This window comes from Taurulus bubalis (assembly GCF_910589615.1).
Source record: "Taurulus bubalis genome assembly, chromosome: 14".
Lineage (NCBI taxonomy): Eukaryota > Metazoa > Chordata > Actinopteri > Perciformes > Cottidae > Taurulus > Taurulus bubalis.
The window spans coordinates 1,403,201-1,421,603 of NC_136602.1; the positions used below are offsets into that span (position 1 = coordinate 1,403,201).

The window sequence follows — 18,403 nt, forward strand, 5'->3', positions numbered from 1 at the left end:
TTCACTTCCTGTTGTTAGGTCCACTTCCTGCTGTTAGGTCCACTTCCTGCTGTCAGGTCCACTTCCTGTTCCGGATGTCCTCAGCATGTAAAGGGTTCACCTGGTCCTGGTTCTGGTTCTGGTTTCTACTTGGTGACTCTGTGCATGAGGAAGAAGCTCCTCTTCATCAGTCCTCTTCATCAGAGCTCTACATTAATGTTGCATGAAGTACATGTTCTGACTCTCTCTATCCCCTCCCCTGCCCCCCCCCCTCCTTCAGGCTCGTAATGTAAACACAGGAGAGCTGGCTGCTATCAAAGTCATCAAACTGGAACCGGGTGAGTTCTCATCTGTATCTTCTCACTCCTCCTCCTCCTCTCTCTGCAGTCCTCTCTTCCTCTCTTCCTCTCTCTTCGTCTCTCTTCCCTCTTTTATCCACTCCTCTCCTCCTCTGCTCCTATATTATTGATAAAGAGGAAAACTAAAACGTGGAAATGTTTCCTCACGTTGTTTCTAAATAATCAAGTTCTTCAAAGACATGTTGAAGCTCACTCTGCTGCTCTCCATTATTTACACTCACTCACTCATCCATGAGCTTGTTATATAAGAACTATTTAATTATTAACACACCAGATTATTACCATGATGATATTATAATTAATAGTAATGCTCGAGAACCTGCTGCAAATAATGTGTGTGCGTGTGCGTGTGCGTGTGCGTGTGCGCGTGTGCGCGTGTGTGCGTGTGTGCGTGTGTGCGTGTGTGTGTGTGTGTTTCAGGTGAGGACTTTGCTGTCGTCCAGCAGGAGATCATAATGATGAAAGACTGTAAACACTCCAACATCGTCGCCTATTTTGGTAGTTATCTCCGGTAAGTGTGTGTGTGTGTGTGTGTGTGTGTGTGTGTGTGTGTGTGTGTGTGTGTGTGTGAGAGAGAGAGAGAGAGAGAGGGAGTGTGTGTGTGAGAAGACGTGCTGACATTGTGTCGTCTGTTGTGTGTGCAGGAGAGATAAGTTATGGATCAGTATGGAGTACTGTGGAGGAGGCTCTCTGCAGGACATCTATCACGGTGAGAACCCCACACACACACACACACACACACACACACACACACACACACACACACACAGAGAGAGATAATAACTCTTCCTGGTTCCCCTCCTCCAGTAACCGGGCCGCTGTCAGAGTCACAGATAGCCTACATGTCACGAGAGACCCTGCAGGTAACACGTCCTCTCTCTCTCTCTCTCTCTCTCTATATATATATCTATATCTATATATATATATATATATATATATATATATATATATATATATATATATATATATATATATATATAGGTATACTGTGTATATTTGTTTGTTATCAGCATCTGTAGTAAAAGCACAATTCAAATGATAAAGAAATAACTGATTGTGTTATTTAAATATTTGCTTTGATCAATAAAATCTTTGTATGAGGAGTTCTAATGAAGTATAATCCATCTTTAATATCTAGTTTATATCCATGTGAAAACTCCTCAGTACTCATTGTTACTGACTGGAGCTTGAACGCATCGTCATGTCCCTGGTGGATTTAGACTCTTCATAAAACTACCGTGAGCTGTTTGATGTTTTAGGTTCTTCTTTTTTTCAATATTGCAGTAATATGGATTCCAGCTGTAAATTAGACGTAAAGCAAACCTCTGCTTCGTGTTTCTCTCAGTGCTCTGCTCTCTGCTGGAGCCAATAACCCGCTGTGTTGTGTTCACAGGGTCTGTACTACCTGCACAACAAAGGCAAGATGCACAGAGACATCAAGGTGAGAACTCACGACCTCCACCGGCTCGACCGACACTTCCTGTTGGAGGGAGGCGGCCTCCAGGACCTCCACTTTACTGCCGCTTCTGTTATTTTGTCCATTTGTGTTGCAAAAGGAAATTCAGTTTGATCAATAACTCCTCATCGGTAATAACCAGTCAAGACGAGAAGCATTCAGCGACTTTGAATTGGAACTCAAACCCCCAATTTATTTATTGTTGAGATGAGACGTTCATTTGAATTGTTCTATATTGAACTATTGAGTGAAGTGTTGATGTTTTTATTTCTTCTCCTCTGGCAGGGAGCCAACATCCTCCTGACAGACAACGGATACGTTAAGCTAGGTGAGGAGAGCGTCTGCTCCACGAGACCTGAGACTCTGAGAGACCTCATCACTGACCCAGTGTACACCTGTCCCACCTCTCTCTCTCTCTCTCTCTCTCTCTCTCTCTCTCTCTCTCTCTCTCTCTCTCTCTCTCTCTCTCTCTCTCTCTCTCTCTCTCTCTCTCTCTCTCTCTCTCTCTCTCTCTCTCTCTCTCAGCTGACTTTGGGGTGTCGGCTCAGATCACAGCGACTCTCGCCAAGAGAAAGTCCTTCATTGGAACTCCGTACTGGTGAGTCGAGTTTGATGAAGGGATTCAATACAGTATTTGTCTATTATTATTATTATTATACATTTTTGGGGATTTGCAGATTCTTTTTAATTTTTATGGTGAAGCAATGTGACGATATCCTGAAAATAATAATAATAATAATGAAATGCTATCATATTGGGTCATATAATAATATTAGTGTTGCTGTTTAATTAACCTTATTTACTTCTATCCCTCATTTCTTGTTTCATCTCTTCCCCCCCCCCCCCCCCCCTTCCCCTCTTTCCTTCCCCCTCCCCTCCCCTCAGGATGGCTCCTGAGGTGGCAGCAGTAGAGAGGAAGGGCGGTTACAACCAGCTGTGTGACATCTGGGCGGTGGGCATCACGGCCATCGAGTTGGCCGAGCTGCAGCCGCCCATGTTCGACCTGCACCCCATGAGGTGTGTGTGCGTGTGTGTGTGTGTGTGCGTGTGCGTGTTCTCAAAAGGTATACAGACGTAAATAAACATTGCTCTTCGTCCCGCTCCTCTTCCTCAGGGCTCTCTTCCTCATGACTAAGAGTAATTTCCAGCCTCCGAAGTTGAAAGACAAAGTCAAGTGGTGAGAGACCAGCGTGACCTCACTGTCACCAACGGGTGCTCAAGGTCAAAGAGTAACTCTCTCTCTCTCTCTCTCTCTCTCTCTCTCTCTCTCTCTCCCTCTCTCAGGACGAATAACTTCCACCATTTTGTCAAACTGTCGCTCACCAAGAACCCAAAGAAGAGGCCGACGGCGGAGAAGCTGCTGCAGGTGAGAAGAGTTCAGACAAGAAGGTCCTCACACTGTTAGAGGAGGAGGATATTTACACTGAAGCTCAATGTCTCCCTCTCTCTCTCCCTCTCTCTCTCCCTCCCTCAGCACCCCTTCGTGTCTCAGCCTCTCAGCAGGACTCTGGCCATCGAGCTGCTGGATAAATCCAACAACCCCGACCACAGCACCTTCAACGACTTTGACGACGACGACCCAGAACCCGAGGTAACCTTTACGTGGTTTTTGCCTTTCCTTTGCTGGATCTCCTCATTTCCATCCCTCCTAATCGTGCACTTCTTTCCCCTCATTCAACCTCTGGCACACGTGACTCATCTTTCTGCTTGTCTCCTTCTTTCCTTTCCTTGCCTCCTCTCCTTTTCTTCCTCTTCCTTCTTGTAGCGCTTCTCCTTTCTCTTCTCCTTCTTCCTCCCCTTTTCTCTCGTCTCCTTGTCCCCTCCCCCCTTCCTCTCCCTCCTCTTCAGTTTAAGTACAGGGGTCACTTCCTACCCATAAGCCCCGGCGCTCGGCGTGCGCCCCGCTTCGCGGCCCGTAGGAAGGTACCGGTCTCTAACACAAAGCGCCAGGTGGAGGAGCTCAGAACTGAAGGGGTGGAGTCGCGTCAGTCATTATTTAACGTGGTTATTTCTATATAATCACAACCTAAGATTATATAATCACTTTTTAGTCCATTTAAAAACATTTCAGTGACACGTTTACTCTCACTTTCTTTCCAACAGTTAAGACGAGAAGATCGATATCATTATTATTATTAATATTAATATTCCCTCGTGTCTGGAGGGAAAACGTCCAAAGGAGCTCACAAATGATCACTTTATATCTAGTTTTAAAAACTAGAGCGATCATCGCAGCCAGAAGCTGTAAAGAAATTACGTCACTCCAGATTTCCATCTTTCCGTTTGTCCTTGAACGCATCATGTGTGGCGAACGCAACCGTATTTGTGAAATTTCATCAAAAACATTTAATTCTGCGCGTCTAATTTAATATTTCTGGCCCAAATAAACCTTTTGCTTTGAACAGATATGGTAAAAAAAAAACATTAAATTAAGAGAAGTGGGAATAGTTCAATTTAAATAACACTCTATTTTAACATCGGTAACAACTTGGAAACATGTTGGATAAACAGATTCCAGTGTTTGCCAATTAAAAAAATATATATATATCAAAGAAATTCAAGTTGGATTTCTTATTTCATGATTTACCGCATCGTGACGTGTGAGCTTCATCTTCACCGTACGATCTTCTCACCCGGCGCTCTGCAGGAAGCCAATAAAACAAAACATTTCCTCACATTAAACTTTCCCTTTTAGTTTCCTGTAACACTATAAAACACGACATTACCACAGCGGGTCACTGAGCGTCGCTCCTTCCATTCTAGTTCTGTGGCGGCGGATTGGCTCATAAAGAAAGATGGCGTCCAGACTGTGACATCATCACCTCCCTCCTTAGAATAATGCATCTGTAGCCTGTGGAATATCACAAAACATTGTGTTATTTATATATACAATACTGGTTATATGTTCATATCTTTGTATTCAACTTGATGAGTTTGTAAATACCAAATAGTTTTAGAGAGATGCATCCATTGTCTTTTCATTGTTTTTATTTAGTCTTCATCTTCCTGAAATATAATGAAATATAGAAGAAGAAGAAGAAGAAGAAACAGCCCTCATGAGATGTACAATATAGCATGACCAGAAGTAAGAGCTGAGCATTTCAGACCTTTTGGGTGAGATGTTGGGCTGTTTCATCTCATGTCTATTCTGAGGAGTTTCACTGTGAATAAAAGATGACGATGCTTTCTCCCTTTGGCAGAAACACAGGACACAGATTGCATTATGAAGCAGGTGGGGGCATTGAAAGATGTCCGTTATGGAAGCCATCTTCATCCACCTTTGTACTAACGTTTGTGCTATTGATGGTGGACTGTGTGTGTTAAGTCTTGCAGAGGTTCTGCATGGTTTGAGGTTGCTGTGGTTTTTGTTTTAGCTTCTAAAGATAAAATGCTGGAGACTTGAAGTCCCGTCGAGTTTGAATACTTAGACATCAAGAGATGAGCGGCTGTAAGAGAAAGCGGTCCAATAGTTTATAGTTCTGTTCGGTTCTTGCACGAGGACCAACGTCCTGGTTCACCTCTCCGCTGCATGGCGGCTCCTCTCGGGGACAAGGGAGGACATTCGTTGCCAAGGAAGACGCTGTGTTTTGGTTTTCTGGTTGCTGGCTGTTTTGCTGTGTCATCAAATCCCACCCACAGGGGGTGGGTGGGTGGGTGTGTGTGTGTGTGTGTGTGTGTGTGTGTGTGTGTGTGTGTGTGTGTGTGTGTGTGTGTGTGTGTGTGTGTGTGTGTGTGTGGTTTAAGAAACCATCTCTTCCTCCGTGTGCTGACTCCTCCTCTTTGTGCTCCTCTTCCTCCGACAGTCTCCCGTCTCCGTCCCTCATCGGATCCGCTCCACCAGCCGGAGCGCCAGAGAGGGGAAGACGCTGTCGGAGATCAACTGTGAGTCCACGAACACGGTCGACGAGAACAGACCTGTTCAGTTAGAACGCTCCCTACCTTTAAAGACCCTCTACCTACCCCTTAATACCATCTACCTACCCCTAAATACCCTCTACCTACCCCTAAAGACTCTCTAGCTACCTCTAAAGACCCTCTACCTACCCCTAAAGACCCTCTACCTACCCCTAAAGACCCTCTACCTGCCTCTAAAGACCCTCTGCCTACCCCTAAAGACCTCTACCTACCCCTAAAGACCCTCTACCTACCCCTAAAGACCTCTACCTACCTCTAAAGACCCTCTACCTACCCCTAAAGACCTCTACCTGCCTCTAAAGACCCTCTACCTGCCTCTAAAGAACTACCTACCTCTAAAGACCCTCTACCTACCTCTAAAGACCTCTACCTACCTCTAAAGACCTCTACCTACCTCTAAAGACCTCTACCTACCCCTAAATACCCTCTACCTACCCCTAAAGACCTCTACCTACCCCTAAAGACCTCTACCTACCCCTAAAGACCCTCTACCTACCCCTAAAGACCCTCTACCTGCCTCTAAAGACCTCTACCTACCCCTAAAGACCCTCTACCTACCCCTAAAGACCCTCTACCTACCCCTAAAGACCTCTACCTACCTCTAAAGACCCTCTACCTACCCCTAAAGACCTCTACCTGCCTCTAAAGACCCTCTACCTGCCTCTAAAGAACTACCTACCTCTAAAGACCCTCTACCTACCTCTAAAGACCTCTACCTACCTCTAAAGACCTCTACCTACCCCTAAATACCCTCTACCTACCCCTAAAGACCTCTACCTACCCCTAAAGACCTCTACCTACCCCTAAAGACCCTCTACCTACCTCTAAAGACCCTCTACCTGCCCCTAAAGACCCTCTACCTACCCCTAAAGACCCTCTACCTACCTCTAAAGACCCTCTACCTACCCCTAAAGACCTCTACCTACCTCTAAAGACCCTCTACCTACCCCTAAAGACCCTCTACCTACCCCTAAATACCCTCTACCTACCTCTAAAGACCCTCTACCTGCCTCTAACTGCCCTCTGCTCCCCCTCTCAGTTGGTCAGGTGAAGTTTGATCCTCCGCTGAGGAAGGAGACGGAGCCGCACCATGATCCGGTGAGTTTGTGAGCCGTAATGTTTGAGGAGAGGAGGCAGATGTTTCCTTGCTTTTTTTTGTTGTGATTGAAACTTCTATTCTTTCCATTTATGTATGCCAGCTTTTGGCAGCTTTGGACAGCTTTAAGTTAGATTTTCTAGAAAGTAAAGCTGCTTCTGCTCATGGCTTTTAAACGACTGAAAGTAGTTCTTTGGGGACGGTGCAAGATTCATACACGATCACAGCGTCTTGTGAACGTCCTCCACTCCCTCCCACTCTGTCCTTTGCACTTTGAACTCCCTTTTGCATTCCTCTTCAATTCATCCATTAGTTTAGATTCATGTTGTGAAGCATAGACATTCATATCCATTCACCCATCTGTGCTTGAGTTTCTGCCCTCTCCTGGAAGTGAGTCTCTCTCTCTGCCTTGTGGTTCTTGCTCTCCGTCCATTCAGGATTACAGTGCTATGTGTGGCATTTAAAAATCAGTAACGCTAATATTGTTATTCATCAACGGCGTGAAAGCATCTTTGCTCAAAAGAGACTCTGGCGAACACAGATCATGTGAAGAGTCTCAATCCTTAACTTACAACAATCAGGAACCTGGAAGTCTGGTAAACACGAGCTGAAGAGACGTTAGAGTTTAGTTTATAAAACACGTCAGTGAACGCCCCTCTGGAGATGACCAAGAGTTCCTCTATAGACTAACATGAGGTCATGTGACCTGGTGGAGTTCCTCTATAGACTAACATGAGGTCATGTGACCTGGTGGAGTTCCTCTATAGACTAACATGAGGTCATGTGACCTGGTGGAGTTCCTCTATAGACTAACATGAAGTCATGTGACCTGGTGGAGTTCCTCTATAGACTAACATGAGGTCATGTGACCTGGTGGAGTTCCTCTATAGACTAACATGAGGTCATGTGACCTGGTGGAGTTCCTCTATAGACTAACATGAAGTCATGTGACCTGGTGGAGTTCCTCTATAGACTAACATGAGGTCATGTGACCTGGTGGAGTTCCTCTATAGACTAACATGAGGTCATGTGACCTGGTGGAGTTCCTCTATAGACTAACATGAGGTCATGTGACCTGGTGGAGTTCCTCTATAGACTAACATGAAGTCATGTGACCTGGTGGAGTTCCTCTATAGACTAACATGAAGTCATGTGACCTGGTGCAGGTCCTCTATAGACTAACATGAGGTCATGTGACCTGGTGGAGTTCCTCTGTAGACTAACATGAAGTCATGTGACCTGGTGGAGTTCCTCTATAGACTAACATGAGGTCATGTGACCTGGTGCAGGTCCTCTATAGACTAACATGAAGTCATGTGACCTGGTGGAGTTCCTCTGTAGACTAACATGAAGTCATGTGACCTGGTGGAGTTCCTCTATAGACTAACATGAAGTCATGTGACCTGGTGCAGGTCCTCTATAGACGAACGTTAGCTCCTTACTTTACACGTCAAGCGTCATCACAAACCGTGTAGTTCAGGTGTCATGAATCCTGTGTGGAGGGAACCAGTGCGCCGCTGACTTCCTGTTGGACTACAGAAACACGTCATCCCTGCAGCTCTCTATATTAACCTCTATATTGTTTAAGCTTCCCGTAGCACCAGTAACATATATTAATCCCATTCATTAATGTTTTTCTGATTTTTAAACCCCCATCCCTCAATCTGCTCCTCTTCTCCTCGGATTATCTTCTCCTCCTCCTCCTCTATCTTTGCTCTCGGACACCCGACCCCATCTCTGGCCTCGCTCCATGTGTCCATCCCTCTTGTGCATCCGTGTGTCCGTCCGTTCCCTCCATCCGTCCAGGTTGATGTATTAACTGAGGTCTCTCGCTCTGTCTTGCTCACCAGTGTGAATCTGAGCCCTATCTGGACTGTGTTGAGGAGCTCTACTATACCGCGAGACCTAATCTGGTAGTACTCTTTCTATCTGTCTCTCTCTCTCTCTCTCTCTCTCTCGTCCTCCCCCTGTCCACCTTTTTACTTTCTGTCATCTCTTTTTAACCCCTGCTCTCTCCATGGTATTCCTCTTTCATTCGTAATGCTTTCTGAAGGACGAGTCCTTTCCTTTTGGCTCTCGTGCTTTCTGAGCCCTTTCTGTCTCTTTTTATTTACGTTCTTTCTTTCATTTTCCAGACTGCTGATTGTTTTGGCTTCTTCGTGTCCAACGTGTTTTGTGTGTGTTCATTTCCACGGTTTTGTTCCATCTATTCTGCTCCGTCCATCTGTTACTGTTCATTTGGTTCTTCTCTTTCCAACCTTGGCTTTTTGTCCACTAGCTGGTGTTGTCATGGTTCTAAGAGTCCTTAGTGGTGTTGTGGTTCTTCTTCTTCTTTGTGTTGTTGTTTTCAGATACATGGGTACAGTACACACATTCACACAAGCAGAGCAGGATTTATTGATTCAAAGTTGCTCTTTAAAACAATCTTGCACCTGCAGATCGCTACAGTTTAATAGTTTGACGGCCAGAACACAGAGAGGAGATGAGTCATGCACATTTTGCCTTTTTAAAATATGAAGTTAATGTGAAACAGACAAACGGAGAGACTAGTCGGAGGTCAGATTCTAGAGCTGCACACCTGAAGGCTGCTCCTGCAGTGCCTTGAATCCTTTCTAAACATGCACACTCAGCCTTTTAGCATCTCCTGTGTTGTTCCTGGTATCTCTCTCTGCAGAAAGAGTCTCTCTTCCGACCGTTACTGCTCCTCTGCTCTCTAACCTCTTTGCGTCCTCTCGTCCTCCAGAGCGGCCTTTTCTTCACCCGTGTGTCCGTACGGTGTTTGTCCCTCTGCATGCTGTTGCGTAATGTCATTGTCTTTATAGCGGTGTTTGTGCGACACTATGCTGCGTTCACATTGTGGCTTCATCTAATAGAGATTGGTGCTTATTGTCAAACTCGGCCAGCCTGCTGCAGGAACATTAAACTGTAGTGATGAAAGATATCCAGCACACATCCAGAGGTCTCTTCAGGTTTAGAGGCCACACTTCTGACTTCACATTGACGATGATGCACAGCTTTAATCAAACTCAGCTTGGTAACAGTGACAAGGCCGTCGGCTCTATACACCTCCACTAGCTGAGACGGTCGTACTTCAAGAGTTCGAGCGGGGTCTTTTTTATTGCCTTTCCAAAAAACAACAACACAAATCTACTCTGAGCTTTGATCACTAGCATGAGTTAGGTTACATTGTAGAGTTACTATGTAACATTGTAGAGTTACTATGTAACATGATATTTACTATGTAATATTGTAGAGTTACTATGTAACATGATATTTACTATGTAACATTGTAGAGTTACTATGTAACATGATATTTACTATGTAATATTGTAGAGTTACTATGTAACATGATATTTACTATGTAACATTGTAGAGTTACTATGTAACATGATAGTTACTATATAACATTGTAGAGTGACTATGTAACATTGTAGTTACTTGGTAACATTGTAGAGTGACTATGTAACATTGTAGTTACTTGGTAACATTGTAGAGTGACTATGTAACATTGTAGAGTGACTATGTAACATTGTAGAGTGACTACGTAACATTGTAGAGTTACTACGTAACATTGTGGAGTGACTATGTAACATTGTGGAGTGACTATGTAACATTGTAGAGTGACTATGTAACATTGTAGAGTGACTATGTAACATTGTAGAGTGACTATGTAACATTGTAGAGTGACTATGTAACATTGTAGAGTGACTATGTAACATTGTAGAGTGACTATGTAACATTGTAGAGTGACTAGGTTACATTAGGGTGTTGCTAGGTTACATTAGGGTGTTGCTAGGTTACATTATAGAGTTGCTTGGTTACATTATGAGGCCGTACCGAATGAAGCTTTAAATGTTGGTCGTTATATTTTATGACTTCGTCATTGTCGAATTTTTTCTTTTTAAGATTGTGTTTTTTATAAATGTAATTTAGGCTGTGAGTTACAGGTTGTGAGTTACAGGTTGTGAGTTACAGGCTGTGAGTTACAGGCTGTGAGTTACAGGCTGTGAGTTACAGGCTGTGAGTTACAGGTTGTGAGTTACAGGCTGTGAGTTACAGGCTGTGAGTTACAGGCTGTGAGTTACAGGCTGTGAGTTACAGGCTGTGAGTTACAGGCTGTGAGTTACAGGTTGTGAGTTACAGGCTGTGAGTTACAGGCTGTGAGTTACAGGCTGTGAGTTACAGGCTGTGAGTTACAGGCTGTGAGTTACAGGTTGCGTTAAAACCACTGACACGTCACTGTGCTGCTATTCACCCTTACGACTTGAGTGTAGCCGAATTTACAAACTAGCTAACAATCAAACTTTATTTCAGACTCTAGGTCCAGTTAATACAAAATATTAAATAGAATAAAATACATACAAAAGCACAATTTAAAATACATAGTCCTACCAATGCCTTATACAGAGACGGCTGTATTACATTTCCTTTGCCTTTTTTGGTGAAATACTGGTTACGTTCACCTCTTTGAAATAAACCTTTCCTCATTATGCAGCGTCACAAGCCAAAAGGTTGAGAGAAAAACTGCTTTAAAAACAACTAAACACGTTATAAAACCAAGCAGGTGTCTCCACGCGTCAACTTGCTCACCTTTACTCTTCGAACATCTCATTATATGAAATATCTTTCGGCCACAATGTGAACTCAGCAGTCAGATCTTTCCACACAGACTCCAACACACTAGCCAAAGCTCACGGTGCTCATCTGTGTGTGGTAGTGAAATGGTCTTTACTCTAGGTGTTGTTTGTTTGTTGCACCCTGCAGCCATCTGATTTATTTAACAGTTTTAGTTGTTTATCTCCAGCCCTTTATGTCCCTGGAGAAATCAAATGAAGTAGCACCTGCTGCAGTGAGATCGTTGTGTTGTCTCAGTACTAATGTCGTCCGTTTGTCTCGTAGGACTTGCAGTTGGAGTACGGACACGATTCTCCAAGTCTAATGGGAGGAAACAAGTAAGGCACTTCCTGTCCTTTTGTCTCTCTCACTCTCTCTCTCTCTCTCTCTCTCTCTCTCTCTCTCTCGCTAATTATTTCTCTTTTTACTCCTTTATCTCTCCACTGTTTTAGTTTTCTCCCTTTCTTTCATCTCCAGTTACAGGTAGTGGTGTAATGGAGCGTTGTCGTTCCGTACTGACCCCCCGCACAGTTTAACGTTATCCATCTCCAGTAGATCATGTGATCAGGACATCATGGATGTTTTTCTAGTCTCTGATCATGTGACTGTAAACAACCAATCAGTGTTTAGACCAACAGGAAGAGAGCTAGTAACGTTAGCAGCATCGCTAACGGAGAACCAACAGAACCAACAGGAGGAGAGCTAGTAATGCTAGCAGCACTGCTAACGGAGAACCAACAGGAGGAGAGCTAGTAACGTTAGCAGCACCGCTAACGGAGAGCCAACAGGAGAGCTAGCAACGTTTGCAGCACTGCTAACGGAGAACCAACAGGAGAGCTAGTAACGTCAGCAGCACCGCTAACGGAGAACCAACAGGAGGAGAGCTAGTAACGTTAGCAGCACCGCTAACGGAGAACCAACAGGAGAGCTAGTAACGTCAGCAGCACCGCTAACGGAGAACCAACAGGAGGAGAGCTAGTAACGTTAGCAGCACCGCTAACGGAGAACCAACAGGAGGAGAGCTTGTAACGTTAGCAGCACCGCTAACAGAGAACCAACAGGAGAGCTAGTAACGTTAGCAGCACCGCTAACAGAGAACCACCAGGAGGAGAGCTAGTAACGTTAGCAGCACCGCTAACGGAGAACCAACAGGAGGAGAGCTAGTAACGTTAGCCGCACCGCTAACGGAGAACCAACAGGAGGAGAGCTAGTAACGTTAGCAGTAACGTTAGCAGCACCGCTAACGGAGAACCAGTGGAGGTTCACATCAGTTACATGATGATGCGTTCAGGCTCCGCTCAGTGAAAATGAGTACTGGGCAAATGTAAATACAAACGCTGCCATGCCGTCTTGTAAAATGTAGTGTTGGTTGATTTTTTTTTTTGGGACGGTGGAAAAAAAGTACATTTGCATTTTTTTAAGCATCCAAATTGAAGTCTCAGTGAATTGATTATTATTATTTTTATTATTATTATTACATATAATCATTTTTCTTTTCAGGAGTCTTCTCAAATCGGTGGAGGAGGAGCTTAAGCAGAGGTAAGACCGCCCCTGTCATTCACTAAAGGGCCTCCTGATTGGCCGGTGTTCTAACCACGCCCACCCAGTCACGGCAGCGACTAATCGAGCCAATCACACGCCTCTAACGCTGTCGCTGCTCGGCTTTTTTATTTTTGGGGTTTTTCTTCCTCTGCGGCTTGCTTCACGCTTTGATGTCATCAGGAGATGACATGCGCTTCATAAGAGCTTCCTGCAGAGCACGGCTTAAACACACACACACACACACACACACACACACACACACACACACACACACACACACACACGCACACACAGTGCGTGTTTATACAGTCCTTATACAGTTCCTAACAAAGCTGCCGCTACAATCAATGTTTACATGTATGATCTAGATCCTGTTGATTCAAACGCATTGTTTTCTGTTCGGCTTAAAGAACTTAAAATGTGGTTTCTTTAGTTTTCTTGTCTGGTTCGGTGGAAGGATGACGGCAGATAGAGGCCAGTCTTTAAAGTGTTATCATCATTACATGCCACTAGTCTACAGACCTGCTACACTGAAGGTTTTGTTTTGTGTCTGAATGTTGACTAAATACCAGAAAGAAAGCCAGATCGCACAAATATTCAGTATATTCACGTTTGTATTATCATTTTAGAAGTTGTCTGTCTGTAAAAGATGTTTTATTCTTTGAGGTTATTCCTCTTAATTCTCAAATAATGTCGTAGTCTGAAGAAACACATTTGAGGCTGGTTTTTAAAGTTAGAGGTAAAAATCATCACGTTTTGTCTCAGTGATGCTGTTTAGAAAGGAGCTGAACAACATATAATATAATATATATACAGCGATAAAGGCCCAAATGATGGTCGCTGTTTATTCAATATGCAGCCTTTGATTGATCGGAGCAGCATCTTAAACAACTTACTGTGAAACAGCTGCAGTGTTGCGTCCGGTCAGCTGACTGTGAAACAGAGACGGGACGTTGATTATTGATTATGGTCTGGATCCGTTCGGTCCGTTCCGGGTCAAGGGTCAGTAGTTTGTGGATGAAGCTTCACTCAGATCTCCTCCCTTCTTCCTCTTTCCTCCTCCTGTTGTCACCCCTATCTCCTATGCCTGCTCCCTTAATCCCTCCCTCCTTATGCCCTCCCTGCCTCAACCCTCCCCTATTTCTACTCTCCTCCTTTCTTTCTCCCCCCTCCTCTCCCAGGGGCCATGTGGCACACTTAGGGGATGATGATGATGATGATGATGGTGCAGATGATGATGAAACTCACACTCAGTAAGTTCCCTCCCAGTCGACGAGCCGGAAGCCTTTCTCCCTCGTCTCCCTCGTCTCCCCCGTCGCTTTCTTTTTGTCAGCATTATAATTTCCCCCCTAAAGATCACACGGGCGAGGAAGACGAGGAGGAAGGCTTCCCGTCTCTGCCGACAGTTTCATCGACGCATTCTGTCTGCAGCACACATCACGCCACACACACACACACACACACACACACACACACACACACACACGCACACACACACACACTCCACCGTGTTTGTGTGTTTCCTGCGCCGCTCCATCTGTGTGAAGTGAACGCTACTAACCCCAAAACTCTTCTTCTTCTTTGTCTTCTTCTTCGTCTTCGATCCTCAGAATAGCTTCAGCCACTAAACTCATTACTTTAAATTAAAACTCGGCTACGAGTAAAATATCAATATTTAATTCCTGCTGGAGTGTGTGTGTGTGTGTGTGTGTGTGTGTGTGTGTGTGTGTGTGTGTGTGTGTGTGTGTGTGCGGGTTTGGCGTCCATCCTTATCGTGCAAAAGCCAAACGTCTGCGGCGGACCAGAGGGTTCATTATTATTTTCCACTGCTGTCAGAAAGTAGTGCTAAGTGCACACACACACACACACACACACACACACACACACACACACACACACACACACACACACACACACAAGCTGCTTATGAACATGTTAAACAAGATAATGTTGCTCATTGTCACACAAAACAACAGGTTTTTCTCCATTTCTTTGCTTTCTGCACCCATGGGTGTTTCCTTTAGCACCCATGGGTGTTTCCTTTAGCACCCATGGGTGTTTCCTTTAGCACCCTTATTTGCTCCCCTGCTCTGTAACCTCTGAATGCTTAAACCGACGAGCTGATGCATTACGGGCTGAAACCAGACATTCTCTGACTCCTCTTCACTGGCGTTCCTGTGTCTGTGCTCTCTGTGATTGGCTCCCATCTCTGTGCTCTGATTGGTTCTCCTGTCCGTCAATCATTAACAAGACATCCTCCGCCTCTTGAGCCAAAACATCATAAAGTCTCTGTGAATGTGAGCGCCGGTCTGCTGCTGACCAATACAACATCATGTTCTTATTATTCTATTTCTTATATTGTATTGCTAACCTGCATGTATAAATGCTGCTGTAGCAGCGGGATTAATAAAGTAACGATCTATCTAGAGAAGTACTTGTAGTACTTGTAGTACTTGAAGCATTGACAGTTCTCGGCTCTTCTGTTCTCAGAGACTTTACTCCATGTGTGGTTGCTCACGTCTCGTGCCTCACGCTGTACGATAGTCGGGCTCTGGTTGAATTTGTCATGTCGAGGCTTCTTTAAACACCAGAAAACATCCGTTTATCCGTTTAAAGAACCTCCAGGAGACTTTTAGGTGTAGGAGGATTTCTGTGGATCACTTAAATGTGCGGTCTCATGAAATCTGTCCTTTTTTCATTATGAAAGTGACATTTTCTTTAAATGGCGAGTTAAACCAAAAGCCTCCGTAGAGACGTGTTGATGGTTTTCAGTCTTTTCTTTCTTGTGTTTCTTTGATCTCAACGTTCTGTTCTCTCTCTCCAGTAAATCGAACACGATCATGAGGCCGAAGGTCCCGCCTCCTCTCCCTCCCAAGGTACGAACACGTGTGTTTAATACTGAAAGATCCCATTATATCTGTAAATGAAAGTCATGGAAATCTGGTTAAAAGTCAAGGAAAACAAGAAATTTGGCTAAAAGTCAGAAATTTGGTTTAAAGTCATGGAAAACAAGAAATTTGGTTAGAAGTCACACATTTGATTTAAAGTCATGGAAAAGTCCTAGAAAGTCGGTTAAGTCATGGAAATCCATTGGTTATAAATGTTGCATGATGGGTAATTGTGTTTCTTCTCTCTTCAGCCCAAGGCCATCAGCTCGTCCCAGCAGCTGAAACACGACGACAGCCAATCGCACAGCGAGGACGACGGCGGCGGAGGGGGCGGGACCATCAAGCGTTGCCCGGCAACCCCTGAGACGGCGGCGGCGGCGAGCCCGGCGAGGGCCGCCTCCCACGTGCCCCCGAGGCCGCCGCCCCCCAAGCTGCCGCCGCACCGCCGCAGCAGCCTAGGTAACGAGAGCCCCAAGCGCACCGCGGGGGAGGAGGCGGAGGAGGAGGCGGCCGCCGCCCCCGAGGATGATGGGAGCTTTAGGCATTTCTGGGAGTGGCTCCACACGCCTCACACTGAGGAGGAGCTGGAGGAGGCGTGGGAGGTGCTGAAGGAGGGGAAGGAGGAGCAGGAGAAAGAGGAGGAGGAAAAGGAAGAGCGTAAGGAGCGGTAGCGTCCCGTCGTCCCAGTCCTCCCAGTCCTCCCAGTCCCCATTAGTCCTCCCAGTCTGTCCCATGAGTCCATTAATACCTCTGAGCCCTCTGTGTGTGGTTCCTCATCAGCTCAATATCAGTGTGTGTTCTACTTGTGTGGTTGTGTTTAATCTCTCCATCGTTCTGTTTCTCTCTTTGATTAACTCGTTTAATACGTAAACACACTAAACCTTTTAATTATCCAAACACTCAGCGTTTCTAAAACATCTCCACTTAAACGTGTTCAAGATGTTTTACTGGGATTCTTCACCTGGAAAACAAAGTGTTCTTTTAGAGGAAACTGGTAACCTGAAAGAAACCAGTAGAACCATAAAGGCTCCAGTTCAAACTGTTTACTGTGTTTACATTTTATGTTGGTCTCTTGAGACAGAACATGAGAAATGGAACATGAGAAATAGCATGAGGTGGGTTCTTTAGAATGAGGTGGGTTCTTTAGAATGAGGTGGGTTCTTCTAGAACAAGGTGGGTTCTTCTAGAACAAGGTGGGTTCTTTAGAATGAGGTGGGTTCTTTAGAATGAGGTGGGTTCTTCTAGAACAAGGTGGGTTCTTTTAGAATGAGGTGGGTTCTCTAGAATCAGGTGGGTTCTCTAGAATCAGGTGGGTTCTTTAGAATCAGGTGGGTTCTTTTAGAATCAGGTGGGTTCTTCTAGAACAAGGTGGGTTCTTTAGAATGAGGTGGGTTCTTTAGAATGAGGTGGGTTCTTTAGAATCAGGTGGGTTCTTCTAGAACAAGGTGGGTTCTTTTAGAATGAGGTGTGTTCTTTAGAATCAGGTGTGTTCTTCTAGTATCAGGTGGGTTCTCTAGAATGAGGTGGGTTCTTCTAGTATCAGGTGGGTTCTCTAGAATGAGGTGGGTTCTTCTAGTATCAGGTGGGTTCTTTAGAATCAGGTGTGTTCTTCTAGTATCAGGTGGGTTCTCTAGAATCAGGTTGGTTCTCTAGAATCAGGTGGGTTCTCTAGAATAAGGTGGGCTCTTCTAGAATCAGGTGGGTTCTTTAGAATCAGGTGGGTTCTTCTAGAATCAGGTGGGGTCTTCTAGAATCAGGTGGGTTCTTCTAGTATCAGGTGGGTTCTTCTAGAATCAGGTGGGTTCTTCTGGTATCAGGTGGGTTCTTCTGGTATCAGGTGGGTTCTCTAGAATCAGGTGGGTCCTTTAGAATAAGGTGGGCTCTTCTAGAATCAGGTGGGTTTTTTAGAATCAGGTGGGTTCTTCTAGAATCAGGTGCGTTCTTTTGAATAAGGTGGGCTCTTCTAGTATCAGGTGGGTTCTTTAGAATCAGGTGGGTTCTTCTAGTATCAGGTGGGTTCTTTAGAATCAGGTGGGTTATTTAGAATAAGGTGGGCTCTTCTAGAATCAGGTGGGTTCTTCTAGAATCAGGTGGGTTCTTTAGAATCAGGTGGGTTCTTCTAGAATCAGGTGGGTTCTTTAGAATCAGGTGTGTTCTTCTAGTATCAGGTGGGTTCTCTAGAATCAGGTTGGTTCTCTAGAATCAGGTGGGTTCTCTAGAATAAGGTGGGCTCTTTAGAATCAGGTGGGGTCTTTAGAATCAGGTGGGGTCTTCTAGAATCAGGTGGGTTCTTCTAGTATCAGGTGGGTTCTTCTAGAATCAGGTGGGTTCTTCTGGTATCAGGTGGGTTCTCTAGAATCAGGTGGGTCCTTTAGAATAAGGTGGGCTCTTCTAGAATCAGGTGGGTTTTTTAGAATCAGGTGAGTTCTTCTAGAATCAGGTGCGTTCTTTTGAATAAGGTGGGCTCTTCTAGTATCAGGTGGGTTCTTTAGAATCAGGTGGGTTCTTCTAGTATCAGGTGGGTTCTTTAGAATCAGGTGGGTTATTTAGAATA

At 44.8% G+C, this 18,403-nt stretch overlaps 1 protein-coding gene across 1 annotated transcript in view; it reads left to right on the top strand.

Moving 5' to 3' along the window:
* Nucleotides 1-758: 758 nt before the first annotated feature.
* Nucleotides 759-18,403, top strand: part of LOC306747237 (mitogen-activated protein kinase kinase kinase kinase 3-like) — a 26,470-nt gene continuing 8,825 nt past the window's right edge. Inside the window, exons 1-19 of the mRNA XM_079230275.1 lie at nt 759-849; nt 983-1,047; nt 1,146-1,201; nt 1,732-1,779; nt 2,080-2,122; nt 2,320-2,392; nt 2,680-2,811; nt 2,909-2,971; nt 3,079-3,160; nt 3,269-3,385; nt 3,643-3,717; nt 5,598-5,676; nt 6,749-6,807; nt 8,656-8,718; nt 11,705-11,757; nt 12,920-12,958; nt 14,143-14,214; nt 15,786-15,837; nt 16,101-16,506. Coding sequence (XP_079086401.1) covers nt 794-849; nt 983-1,047; nt 1,146-1,201; nt 1,732-1,779; nt 2,080-2,122; nt 2,320-2,392; nt 2,680-2,811; nt 2,909-2,971; nt 3,079-3,160; nt 3,269-3,385; nt 3,643-3,717; nt 5,598-5,676; nt 6,749-6,807; nt 8,656-8,718; nt 11,705-11,757; nt 12,920-12,958; nt 14,143-14,214; nt 15,786-15,837; nt 16,101-16,506 — 1,633 coding nt within the window. The 5' untranslated portion in view covers nt 759-793. The remainder of the gene's footprint in view (nt 850-982; nt 1,048-1,145; nt 1,202-1,731; nt 1,780-2,079; nt 2,123-2,319; nt 2,393-2,679; nt 2,812-2,908; nt 2,972-3,078; nt 3,161-3,268; nt 3,386-3,642; nt 3,718-5,597; nt 5,677-6,748; nt 6,808-8,655; nt 8,719-11,704; nt 11,758-12,919; nt 12,959-14,142; nt 14,215-15,785; nt 15,838-16,100; nt 16,507-18,403) is intronic.